Source organism: Eurypyga helias, unplaced genomic scaffold (assembly GCF_000690775.1).
Source record: "Eurypyga helias isolate BGI_N326 unplaced genomic scaffold, ASM69077v1 scaffold12674, whole genome shotgun sequence".
Taxonomy (NCBI): domain Eukaryota; kingdom Metazoa; phylum Chordata; class Aves; order Eurypygiformes; family Eurypygidae; genus Eurypyga; species Eurypyga helias.
In genome coordinates this window covers 49327-62986 of record NW_010245677.1, presented here as the reverse complement: position 1 = coordinate 62986, position 13660 = coordinate 49327, and the positions used below count along the sequence as shown (strand labels likewise).

The following is a 13660-nucleotide window of genomic DNA, read 5'->3' as shown; positions in this document are numbered from 1 at the left end:
AGATGTGCACAGCATCCACGAGCGAGTTTGATCTTACAGTCTCTCATCGCCCAGGTTGTGCCTACTGTATCTCGATATGGTGAAAGAAAATCCTACAAAGAAATCTCTCTCCAGATCTAACCAGAGGACTTGTAATATTGGTTGTTTCCCTGTGGGGTGGGAAATTAAGAATTGCTTTTACACCCCCAACCTCTCCAGCTGCTGGGGTGTGATGGTGGTAGGGTGTCTGCTGTGGGGGGAGCCCAGCAGGGTCAGGTCTTCCATATGTTAGTGTCTGCGCTCCGCTGAGGAAAGTAGGGTTGAGTCCTTGGTGCAGAAAGGGATGCAGAAAAACGGGGAGACTTATGTAATACGGCTTTACTCTGTGTCTCATGGTGTTTGTAGTGAGGGCATCTGCCTTTGGGTAGGAAAGCAAATTTTTAAAGTTGGCATTTAGGCTTAAGAATATTTGCGATAGATTCAAACAAATTCTTTGCGCTTAAAAGTGTTAAATTTCACAAAATCTAAACTCTTTCTCACTGTGGTTGGCTTTTAAATATTTTTTTAATCTGCTTTTCTATAGGAAATCAAATAATCTCAGTTTGGTTTTTATTTAAAATTCATGCTTATAAAGAAAAAGAAAGAAATATTATTTTTTTCAGTACACTTCCCCTGTTCAACAGAATGTTTGCATTACGTACAATCCAGTCACAGCTATAAAAAATCTGAAAAGGGCGTGTGTAACTCATGCAAACCCCGTGTCCCTTTTATGTGAAAATGAATGTGTGCACCTAAGAATATGCCTGTAAGTAATTGGCGTAACCATTCTTTGGCTATTAGGAGGAAAATATGTGCAAATTGCCTTTTTTTTTTTTTCCCCACAAGAACTGCTGAAAGAAACGTTTCTTATAATTTTTATACAGCAGTGACTGTTAATATTTGTATTTTAATAGCTTTTTAGAATCAGTGAATGGGACCGTTTAGTTCCATACCTGCAGTCAAAATGTAATTGAAAACAAATAGTATTCTTTATTTTTACTAAGATCAACACAGACTACAATTTGAGAACCTCTTCTAAGTGAGAATATTATTTCTGAAACAAAATAAGGAATGTTTGCAGTGTCGATGAACATCAAATCCCACATCATTTGTGTTTAAGCACGATGAGTATTTCCTTCTTTGGAAATGCTTTGCTAAAAGCAAGGACGGAAGAATCTTTCCAAACTAGTGAATAAAACTATTTTAGGACTAACTCGTAATTTGTTGGTGCCAGTCCGTGCGTATAAACTGTAGGCACTGACTGAAATAACAGATGATGGAAGCAATATTTAAACCTGAGTTCAGCCTCCTAGCAGTACACTCCTGCCCATGTTTTGTATTTACAGCAACGGATGCATGTTACTAGGATTAGCCAAACCCACCTATTTGCATTTTTAATAGACCGCCACTGAAATTCAATACCTGCTTTGCACTCTTTCAACGTGTAAGTCCCTTTGGCACTCATCAGTTCCCTGATCATGCTGTATTTCCATGTGGGTCACTTAATATCCACATGATGCGCCTCGTGGTGTGTCATGAGGTGTGGTGGGTACGTCTCGCCCCTCCCCAGCAGCTCCTGGAGCTCTCTGACCCTCATCCCAGGGGTGCTGGCTGTGTCCTGCAAAACAGACTGAGACTTGCCAAGAGGGAAAATTTACTTGTCTTAAGCAAGAGCATCATCATCAGCGTTGGGCACACATGCAGTTCAGCATTTGAAACTCAGTTTGCAAGTTAATTTAAGGTTGATTTCAAGATACACATAGAATGAAAATCAAACGTGATACCTTGTGCAGATGTTGTGAATAAATTAATCCTTTCTTAATTGTGAAAGCATTGGTGCTTATATCAGTATTTTGGGGTGCAAGAAGCTACTTATGTTACAAGGAGTGACTCTGTTTCATCATAATTACTTTTCCAATGCCCATTTTAATTTCAATTCCCTTTGAAATGTCACAATAGAATTTACCATTGCGAATAACTCTGCACCTGCTGTATAACACACGGAAGATTTAAATGTACTTGGCCACTTACAATAGCACATTCTCTCTTTTTCTTTTCAGAATCCAGTTTTCTGTTGGGAAATGCCCAGATTGTGGACTGGCCCGTAGTTTATAGTAATGACGGTTTTTGTAAACTCTCTGGATATCATCGAGCTGACGTCATGCAGAAGAGTAGCACTTGCAGGTATGCTGACTGTTCGTTGCCACTCGATGCACTTCTAAATTATAATCTGCTGGAAAGAACAATGAGGTTTCAGAAAAAGGATTGATGTAAGAAAACCATTGTTTTTCAGAAATTAAAGTATTGAAACAGGCTTTAAGTGAATGAAACCAGTAATTTATCCAGGACATGGTAAAGGACTGACATTTATTGTAGCTAGTATCAGTATGAATGTGCTCTAGCTAATGATCCAATGAAGGAAGTGGATTTTTAGGTAATACATCTCAAAGGTTTCTTTTATTAGATTTTTGTTAATTCTTCTATTATGATGCTGGGAGTTGGTGGGCTATTCTGTAGCCCATGTTGATCCCGGTTATTACACACACAGAGCACAGTAATGTGCAAACTGCATCTTTAATCACAACAGAGTGATATATTTACTCTAAGCATTGCAGCTTTATGGCTTTTTCCTTTTGTTGGTGGTCTTTCAGGAGCAGGCAGCTGTGATTTAGAGTTAGACATGCATCTGCGCCTTGTCTGCTGCATCCTTTAAAAGGAGATGCTTTGGGGAAAGACTAAATCCCTAAAGCCTGTGCATGTGTGTGTGTGCGAGCAAAATAAACAAGGGACAGAGACAATAAGGAATGGCTGAGATACCAATTTGTGTAGGTTTTCCCTTTATGCGTTCAGGGAACAACCAACTCCAGGGTACTGGTAGGAGGGGGCTGCATATCTGCTGCGATGACTTTTGGGAGGTGGGTGCTGCCAGACAGTGATCATCAGCTGATGCATCAGCTGGTGGGAGCAGGGCGGGCGGTGAGCCTGTGCTCAGATGTCAGTCATCGCTTACTCCAAAAAGCAACACACGCTGAGGTGTGGTTGCTGCTCTCGTCTGCCAGGAAGGGGAGGGAGCCTTGGAGGTCCAGGGTTGCTCTGTTCAGCCAGGTGCTCTTTAATGGGCAATGAAGGAGAGATGGGCACGTGCCGCTGAAATGACATATTCATTCACACAGTAGCAACAGTCAATATACTCAGTGGGGTTGAAAGAAACAGCCTTGTCACAGCTGTCCCGGATATACACGCGTGCTTTCCCCTTTGCTCTCTGCTATCCTGTATATTGAACTGTATACGTCCACTGTGAAACAGCACTTTTATAGTCTGTGCATATTAAAACAATTACAAATATAGAATGGGATTGTAGGAAAATATTGAGGAAGTGGAATTTTAGTGATACTTCTCTGACAATGATTCCTCTGTGCCTCAAATACTGATGAGACCAATAGGTGTATTCCATCCGAGTGCTTTTTGTGAATGTGATGAGCTCTAGTTACCATTTGTAAGAATCCTGTTTTGACCACGTTCGATTAGATCATACAGGTGAATCATAGAGATGCAAATTCAAGAGGAAGTATTGTGGAAAATAGAATTGGTAGCAAAGGGGGTTTTTTTGTTTGTTTGGTTGTGGTTTTTTGTTTTCTTTTTTTCTTTTAATCTTCATTCTATATTTCCATCTCTGGAGGATGGAGGCTTCTCTACACTTGAAGCATGGCTAGTACTTCTTCATTTTTGGGTCTTACCTGGTGAAGTTATATGCAGTGTCACTGTTCCTGCTTCTTAGGAGACATCCCAGTCATTGCAGGATAAAGCAGAGCTGGAGAGGTTTTCAGCGTGGTCTGACATGCCTTCCAGAACAATGTTTTTGGAGCTGCTTTCTAATGAAGAGCTGTGCAGCTGTATGGAATGGAAAATAGTCTTGAAGGCCAATGGTACCTGCTTAAGCTTACTCAGTAGAATGTCATTGGAGGTTTTATGATATAGAATCATAGAATCATGGAGTCGTTTGGATTGGAAGGCACCTTAAAGATCATCCAGTTCCAACCCCCCTGCCATGGACAGGGACACCTTCCACTAGACCAGGTTGCTCAAAGCCTCATCCAGCCTGGCCTTGAACACTTTTGGGGAGGGGGCACATTTATTTATATTATTTTCTGATTCAGGCTCTCGGTCCTGATTTGCTATGTTATACCCAGATTATGTTACATTATACATAAAAATTGCTTTATATGTAATATTTGCTGTACTGTTCTAAGGTAAGTGCTCTGGGATAAGAGTGCTATGGTGCCACACCTTTAGTGCAGGTTTTGGAAAGGTCATTTTTTACAGCTTTTTATGGCCAAAAATCCAACCAAAAAAACCCCATTGGTACAAACAATGTAAATCTAGCCTCTGATTCGAGTTGTTGTTACTGATCATGAGTGTGATAAAGGGCAATTTGCATATTTTTCAATATTTGGTCTGTTTGCCTCTGCCTATAAGGTATAGTGCCTTCAGATCAGCTTTCACTTGTGCTTTTCTTCTGGGTAGTCCAGGGAGTATTCACTTATATCCTCTTTCTGTCTGTCCCACCCCACACCCTACACTGGTGCTACTTATATGTCATGATGATATTCAGTCTCAGGTGGTTTGGGCTGGTACTGATCACAGGGAGGGGTGGATAAACAGAAGGCACTGGACTGCAAGTGATTTTTGTTCCAGCTCAGGCAATGAGTTAGTCCTGTGACAAGCTGGTCATCCCTTTTATTTTGCACTTCTGTCATTTTTTTAATCAGTAATAATTTGCCCGTTGGCAGGAAGATCATTTAAATACTTCAGTACATGTGCCAGTCACCTTAGTTTCATGGGCACTGTGTGAAGGGCACAGCGTACATAGGGGTCAGGCTATGTGAATATTGTGTGATGAGAATCAGTGTGTGTTCTTTCTGGGTGCACATGGCACGCAAATTTCCATGTGTAGCTGTGGCTGATATATAAAATAATTGGTATAAGAGAGTGGTGAAATGCACAGGATCTTTAGGTGGAAGAACCTGCGTGCTTGTGAAGCACTGCTGTGCCAAATGAAAATGAGCTGACAGTTCGCAAAGAGCAGGTTATCTGCAATTGTGACACCTCTAATCTTCAGTTGATCATGCAAAAAACCCTGCCTGGAGGTGCACCAATGGCTCAATCAGCATGCAGGAAAACCACTTGTTTCATGCCCAGCTGCCCACAGTCATGACAATGCATGTCTTCGAGAAAGAGTAAACAGTTATAAAACATTAAAACCCAGTTTAATGTTGCAAGGAATATCAGTGTTTTCTGATACTGCTGTTTATTATTTAAGGTCCATAGTCTCATCAAGCCTTCAGAAGAGCAGCCTTTGAGTGGCTGGTTAGTAGACCCACCCTGGCATTTTACACTTGGCATTTGTTCCAGGCTTTGCTTAGCTAACCCTCCCTTGCACCCGAGAGCCTCGTGCCTGGCTGAGAGTAGCTGGTTGCTGGTTTGGTTTTTGAAGAGGAAACCTGCTCTTAGGTCCAGTTTGTATGTTGGCTACCAGCTGTACAGGGTGGATGGAATTGGATCTCCTTGCTGAAGTGGTTGTTTACAGTTAGCGTTTCCACCGAAACACTTGCAGTGCTCCGGTCAGCATCTCTGCTCTCCGTTGTTTTGATTTACTGCCATTACAAGCAAGTTTAAAAGAAGTCTGTGAGTGAAATCTTGGCTCCAGTGAAGCTAATGGCAAAATTCCCACTGTGTTCAATGAAATGGGATTTTGCATGGTGGGTACAGTGTGCTGAACTTGGAAAAAGTTATATTTGATACTGGGTTATCACCTCCGTGACCTGATTTTTGTGTATGTGAGAAGGCATGGCCCAAGCTGTGTAAAGGAACCTTGCTGAGCATGCCAGTGGGATCCAGAGACCTGTGCTGTTTCTCCTTAGAAATGGTGCCTGCTCTTTAGCTTGCAAAGTTTTGAAACCATTGATGTGTACCTGTATTTGCCATTCCTTCTGGGTTTATGTTTGTCCCTTGTAATTGATGCCTTTTCATCCAATGCTTTTGGATGAGAGTTATAAATTGGATGCAGGATCATATACCTTCTGTGCTTCACCTGTCCTCTATCCTGGATAATTCCTTACAAACAGCTGGTAAACACTGCCCTGGCATGTACTGCAGACCTGGAGCTGTTCTGATGCAGCTGCTCTGGATCCTGACAAAGGACAGGAGAGCACAAACCAAAGCTTCAGATAGGGCTTTTCTGTGCCAAGGGGTGCTTTCAAAGGGAGGTGGGAGCCCAGGCATCTTAAATGACAAATGGTGTGTTTCAGAGATGGGGAAATTATTGAAGATTGTGCCGTTCTCTGAGCATTTCAGTAAGTCTTGTTTCTCTTTGATAAGTCTATTTTCTAGGTACCAAGATTCCCAGTAGCCAGGTGGTTTTGGTATTTATGCCTTGTACAGTTTGCACTGAAGGCACTCGACAGGCACTAAATACCAAAAAACATGAGGCAGAAAAAGACAGAGTGATTGACTGGAGAAGTAGGAGTCCCTCCATGTGTACAAAATAGAACAGACTAAATTAAATTAAACCTGTGATAAGCAAAGATCTTATATAACTTACACAGTGAGTGGCTTTGAGGTTTTTTCAGTGCAGTTAAAGATTGTGTTCTGAAAAATGTATTTATTATTCCATAAGCATTTACAATGTCTCTTTATATGTGAAAATAATGTAAGATTGTTTATTACAGGTTTACTGAAATAATAAGATGCCTTTAATTTAAAACATAAAGTTGATAGATTGTATTCAGCAGTGCTAACTGATATCATCCACCATTCAGAATGCCAAGTACAATTTGTCATTTCACCACTAATTAATGATGACTTTCTGTATTATAAGCCATGTAAAGTCAAGCACTGTAACAAATAATTGTTATTTTTTTCCTTCAGGACTAAGAGAAACATTGTTTTAAACCTCAAGAAAACAAACAAAAAAAGAATTCAGTTGCACAGCAGGCTGTGAAGCTCCCAGCTCTTATTTTGTCTTGCAGACAGGAGAGCAATCTGCTTTACCTCATCAGTGCATTAAAAAAGACATAGATTAAACAAAAAATAAAATTAAACTATTTTTGTTGTCGTCTCATGTATAAATGTACAAAAGGCTATCAGCTGAACTTAGGAAGGAAGGGCTGGTCATTTGAAAACGAGCAGTAGGCTGTATTTTGCATTTCCTATAGACAGCCGTGTATGTTAATGGTAAGCAGTACTTTAATGAAAGCTTGAGCCCTGGTGAAACCATTTCCTGACCATCAGCTGCCGTAGTGGAGTCTCCACTACACTGCTGTCCCAAAGGTAACCGTCACGACATGTCATTTATCAATAGCTCTCCCTGTGTTACTGGTGAAGAAGCATCTGTAGTGACATACAGATGTTGTAGTTACTCTGATGCCCTGCATCTGCCTCCCATCACCCATGCGGAGCAGCCCCTTATTCTGGGAGCAGCCCCTTATTTTGGGAGCAGCCCCGTTACCTCCCTTGATTGGCTGCGTACAGAAAAGATTCGTGGTCTGGCCTTCATTGAGTATTTTAATGCTTGCCGAGTCACTAACCACGATGCTGTTTTATTGTTTCTTTCAGAACAGTAGGCATAAAATAAATGTTTATTGAACCTTTGGAGGTCTGTTGATCAATAAAAGTGAAGCTGCATTGAAACCACAGAGGCACTGATAGCTTTTCTTTTCTCTTTCATATTCTCAGGGTTGTCTGTTGTAGGTTTCAGCTGAAGCTCAAGCTGTTTGTGAACAAAGAAAATGGGGAAGGGGAAAAAAAGTCTGATCAATTAAAGTATATTCATCCAAGTCTCTGAAAGATTTTATCCCATGTTACACATTCCTTCAGTTCTGTAATTGGGAATTTGCACAGAGTGGTTGTCACTTATTTTTAATCCAGGGAAGAATGACAATAAAAGCCTGGCTGTTTCCTTACAAAGGTTTTCAAAAGTAAGGTCAGGGGGTTGGGTTTGCTTACACCAGCTGAAAGTCTGACCTGGAAAAGAATGCAAAGACGAGATAGTCAAGTGGCAAGAAATAGCAGAGTTAAAATTACATTTTTATCTTCTCAGTCTGGAGAGGGATGAATCTCCAAAAGCATTTTAATGTTTTCCCTATTTTCACTGAAGTACTAAAGATATGAAATATACAATAAAGAAAATGAAGATGAATTTGGTTATGTTTGGTAGTAGTTCAGACCTGCTGCACTGAGGTAGCTCATACACTTGCTTTCTGTGCTGAATTTCCAGAGAATTACAGTCGTCACTTCTTATTGGTTAAATCCTCCCTCCTTTTGTAATCAGTATTTAGTAAAAGGATTCCAATTATCTTATTGTCCCAGACAAGATTAGATTTGTAGTCATCGATTCAGCTAACAACTTTTAACTGTTGTAGCTTCCATTCCTCCTCCAGAAGCTTTTTCAAGAGGATGGAACAAAATCTGGGAGGTTTTGGAGGTTTTGTTTGGTTTTCTCTGTTTTGACAGCAATATTCTCATGGCCTGCAGCCATGGCAATAGTGGTTTCATAGGCTATCAGCTCTTTTTCTAGCCATGCATCCTTAAAGATATGCTCAGAAAAGCACTTAATGAAACATTGCACTGAATTTATTTCCTGTCATTCACAGTAAAAAGGTGGTCATGGTTACTCACTATTGTAGGTTTCCTTGTGACACTCTAAATATTTAAATGATGTGTAAATCATAATTAAACTTTGGTAAATGACAGTTAATAGCATCTCCAATTCTTCTGTGGTTTAAAGTGACTGTAACAAAGTTGTTGCTTGTCTAGGAAAAAATAGAGAAACATTTTTTCTTTTTTAGTTTTATGTATGGTGAACTGACAGACAAGAAGACCATTGAAAAAGTCAGACAGACTTTCGACAACTATGAGTCAAACTGCTTTGAAATTCTTCTCTACAAGAAAAACAGTACGTATATATTTGTGTATGGTGTTGGGAGAGATAATGTATATTTAAAGTATATAATAGACCAAAATAAATTTTCATTTTGACATATGGGTAAATTTGGGGCAAGATTTGGAGAAGAAATGCTTATTTTGGTTGCCACAGCTCAAGAAAAGAGCTCTTTCCAGGACGAGTGTTCAGATTGCCAAGAATAGTTGTTGCCTGCTGTCTCTAGTCTGACTCCTTCTTTCCAAAATATGTTTAGTTTTGACGATTGTTTCCCTGAAGGGAAACTGACTGGCTTAAGTGAAAAGAAATCCTGAACGAGGTTCCCTCACATCCCTCAGGAAACACCCTCATGTCTCCATAAGTGAGAACCCAAACCCTGGTTGCTGTGAGTGCTCCCAGCAGTCCCTCTGGCGTGTGTAAACCAACTCGTATGAACTCTAGTTAAGACTACAGTTGGTGCATAACCCAGGGGTTAATTAGAAAACCAGGGAATTTTGTAACCTAATGAGATGTAGGACCTAAGTCCCTTCCTCTTGGTGGCACTGGGTTTTCAGTAGGTTGCCAGAAGCAGGGAAGATTTTCTTCAGTTTGTGTTAACCATGAGTCACTCCAGTCACATTTTCTGTCCTGCCACGTATGAAGGTTAAGACTTCTGGCTTATCAACATTACAGCACATGCTAAGTAAAATCCCCACTGTTGTGTGGTCTTACGCTGGGCTTGTGCTGTGTCAACATCTCTCCAGGGCTGGTGGTTGAAATTTCTGCTGTTCCCAAGGTAGAAAGCTGTAACTGTCAGATTACACGGGCTCCAGAAAAGCTGGTCTCTCTACACTGAGCAGACTGAGCCTAGCTGACTGGATCAGAGGCCAGTTCAAACACAAACAAACGTCTTGATGGAGGCGTTTTCTTCAGTGTGGCTTTTCTTGCCCACTACAGGATGCAGCTCCAGTGGGATCAGGGAGATGTTCCCCTGATTCAGCTGCCTGGAGCCCAGTAGCTGAGGCCCCATTCTTCCCTGGGTGGACTTTGGTGCTGGCATGGAATAACTTTCTGGGGTGAGGCTGGAGGTTGCTTCTGCATGTCGTGGCTGAGGGAAGGTAACAGTGTGCCTCGGGAAAGAGCTAACTGTGCCTGACTACCCCATTTCACTGCAAATTTACATAAACCTTTCATGACATTGAAGAGAGCATCCTGGATACCTCATCTTCTTAAAACAAACAAGCACGCTTTATGCTTTATTTCTGCTTTCCCTTTTTAGACCAAATCTTCCTGTATGTGCACTTAAACAGTAGGAAATGTCTTTAGTTTTCTGCAGTTCTGCCTGCTTCAAAGCATTTTAACCATCTCTTTAATTAAGAAGAGAAGCAAGAGCAGCTCTGAAGTCCAGCTGTTTCTGCAGGTGCTCAGGAGAGACCTCCAAATGACCTCTTTTCAGTCATATGGATGTGTCTGTCCTCTAGATTTTCTACTTCTCTGCCTCTTTCCTGTGCAGATCACCTGCATGTCCCCTCACATTAGGGGAATTTCTCAAGAAGGGCTTGGTCCCCTCACATTAGGGGAATTTCTCGAGAAGGACTTGTTAGGTATCTTTGCAGGTAGTGGGGTCCAGCACTGCCATACCCTGTGTCTTTGTGATTTCCAAAGAGGATCCAAGAGACCCAGGGCTCTCCCCTACACTGATTTCTCTTACTAAATGGACTGGGAGCTTCTGCTCTAGCTCTGGATGTCCTGAACTAAATTTCTTTCTATTTTATTTAAGTCTAAAAAGAGGAAAGCCTTCTCTTGGTGACTCTTCTGTAACAAGCCAGTTGCTTTTTGCCTTGGGTTGTGGATTGCCTGCTGGAGCTTGATGATGCTGCAGAGATTTATTGAGCTGCAGTTGCGTTAATAAAATCTTCACCTTTGCCCGGATCTCCAGGTCTACACTTCCCATAAATTATGCAAGATTACAGAAGGACTTTATGGAAAAGTCCTCACATTTCATTTCAGGCTTGAGTCAGTTCCCATCCATAAGATCTATTGCCAGCTTCCTTCTCCACCACCCAAAGCCCAGAACTTCAACCTCTTGCTAACACTAATAGGCTCACCTTTTGGGTCTAGGTCAGCATCTGGCTTGCCCGGGGTTTGCTTTCATTTGTCATATTCTGAGCCTTACAGAAGAAGGTTCTTCAAGAAACTGCCTCCTTGTCCTTCAGTCTGTATATTGGAGCAGATAAATAAGGAATAGTGTCTGTTGGTATGAATTAATATACTTCTGCATATTCATATATATGAATATACTGCTGCAAAATGTAGACAGTTACTCTGGAAGGGCTTGTGTTTATCACCTGCAGAGATCCTGCCTATTGCCTCTCTCCTGTGTGGAGCTTGCAGGGCTCTCGGAGCACTCTCCCGCCCACATTTTCAAACTGTAGGTCCAGAGGTGCGTGGATTTTTTATGTAACACAACCTTTTCCTTCTCACCCATTCCTTTATGCTTTTGGCAGAGGGAGATGTTGAAATTTTCAGGTTGCTTTCCCATTCTGCTTTCCTTTGGCACAGAGATGATCTTTGAGTACTGATGTTCTCTGGCAGCATCCATATGACTGCTGACTTCACAAAGCCTCTTGGCATTTTAGCCCAGCTAGCAAGTTTCAGCTTCGGACCTGAAAGTTTGCTATAACTTTCTTCTACTTTACTGCATTCCCTCATATATAGTTCTCAGCTCTACCCACCAAGCTATTCAGCAACCGAGTTAAGTGTGTATATATGTAGATACATATATGGTAATACTCAGGAAACCTCTTGGCCTGCTTTTGCCCACATGGCTGCTCCTACAGCAGTAGCCACCTTGCCTCTGTCTTTGATTTTATCAGTGCTGTTGTACAGGTTATTTTCCCCACTTATTTTCAGAGCTTTTCACAGGGTGCCAGCGAGTTGGCAGACATAAGTGCAAGTACAGTATTACTCCAGAGAACTGCAGCCCTCTGTTTTAGGAGTTATGAAAAGTCTTTTATCTTTGGTTAGCAACTGGGAATTGAAATAATCAAGTAATCGGCATAATGGCTTTGGAGTTATCACTAAAAGCAGTCCCCCATCTTTCCTACTTCTCCAGTTTACTGCTAGCGAGTTACTGGTTTAATCCCAGTTCAGCAATGCTGAATTTTGCCATGAACTCTTGTGGATTTTAACCTTCCCCATAGTAGTCCTAGTCCAAATGGGTTTCGTGGCCCTCTGGGCATCTATCCTGCAGTTCCTGGCACAGCTCCCAGACGTGGCGCATTAGAGGAAATTTGGGGGGCCAGTGGTGCCCACGGGATAACAGTGGGCAAGTGGCTTGTCTCAGTGTGTCAGCTCTCAGGCTGGCATTCAGGCAGCTCAGGAGAAAAGCCATTATGTCAGCTGGCTGAAAGCACATCAAACCCCAAATGTAATTATCTGGCTGTGAAGGCATTTATAGTGCAGTGTGTGTAGGTGCAAGTTTGGGGGGAGGGTACACAGCCGTGGGCATGGAGATTTGCTGGATGGAAAGCATCTCTGACATTCATGTCCCTGCGGGGGAACAGGGTGTTTCTAAGCAAATTGCTTAAAGTCTTTTAGTATTTTGCCCCTGACAGAGCAGACCTGCATGCCTGTAGGAGACTACCGCATGCATTTCGCGCTAGGAGGAACCAAGACCAGGTTCAGCTTCTGAGCATCTGCAGGAGACCTGTGTGAGGAAAAGCCATGCTAACCACTCCAACACAGCAGACATTTTTTTTGTTGTTTATTTGATGAGTGGTAGGATTTGAAAATTATTTGGTATTTGTTTCAAAAGCTAAATAGAGAGAACTGCATTGGGAGAGTGCTCCACTGGGCTGGACACTAGTAGAGGGTATGACCTGGAACACTGAAAGGATATTGAATCTCCTGATTTGTCCTGATAGGACATTTGCAGTCTTATGTCTGGATTAGCTCAGGTCCTCTTGAATAATGGAGTAGCATCAAATTTGGAGCATTTGACTGTAGAGTCCAATAGTTTTGGATTTGATAGCTCCGTATTATGTGAAGAAGGCATCAAAGATACCATCCATCCATTTTTTCTTACCTGCCTGCCATACAGACACTAAATTTGTGAGACATGCTCGGAAAAACACAGTAGCAAAAGAGGAAGAATCAGGTATTTTATTTCAGAATGGACATGTATAAAGCTTCCTGTGCCTGCTTACATTAAAATGGGAAAAAGTTGCTAATTTAATTATCTGTAAAAATAGGAATATATGGTTTTCCTTTGGGGAGGTGAAACTGAAAGACCTAGAAAATGTAGAAATATGTAGATGTGGTCATAAGCTACATGTGTGTTATAATAACATATAAATTATGAAATATTCTGTGTATGGGCTGGGGAAAGTTTGTCCTACACCACAGTCACCTTCTTCTTTGCTTCAGGAACCCCGGTTTGGTTCTACATGCAAATTGCACCCATAAGAAATGAGCATGAAAAAGTGGTTTTGTTCCTGTGCACTTTTAAGGATATCACTTTGTTCAAACAACCGATTGAAGATGATTCAACAAAAGGTAAATATGAAATAAGGTATTTTTCTTTGGTAAATGATAAAGTACATGCTTGAGCTCAGTCCTGTGAGAGAGACATGTCATGCCTGTGATCTGTGTCTTGAATTCAGGAAATGTTTTGTAACCTGTCAGACTTTTGATGCCACTCTTCTTTATTATTGCATAAAAATA

General features: G+C 41.4%; 1 protein-coding gene across 1 annotated transcript in view; it reads left to right on the top strand.

Annotated features, from left to right (window-relative positions):
- The first annotated feature begins 2086 nt into the window (after positions 1–2086).
- The window catches only part of LOC104508510 (potassium voltage-gated channel subfamily H member 5), a 46740-nt gene continuing 35166 nt past the window's right edge, over positions 2087–13660 (top strand). The window contains exons 1-3 of the mRNA XM_010150164.1: positions 2087–2202; positions 8865–8971; positions 13364–13492. Of these exons, the coding sequence (XP_010148466.1) occupies positions 2180–2202; positions 8865–8971; positions 13364–13492 (259 nt within the window). The 5' untranslated portion in view covers positions 2087–2179. The remainder of the gene's footprint in view (positions 2203–8864; positions 8972–13363; positions 13493–13660) is intronic.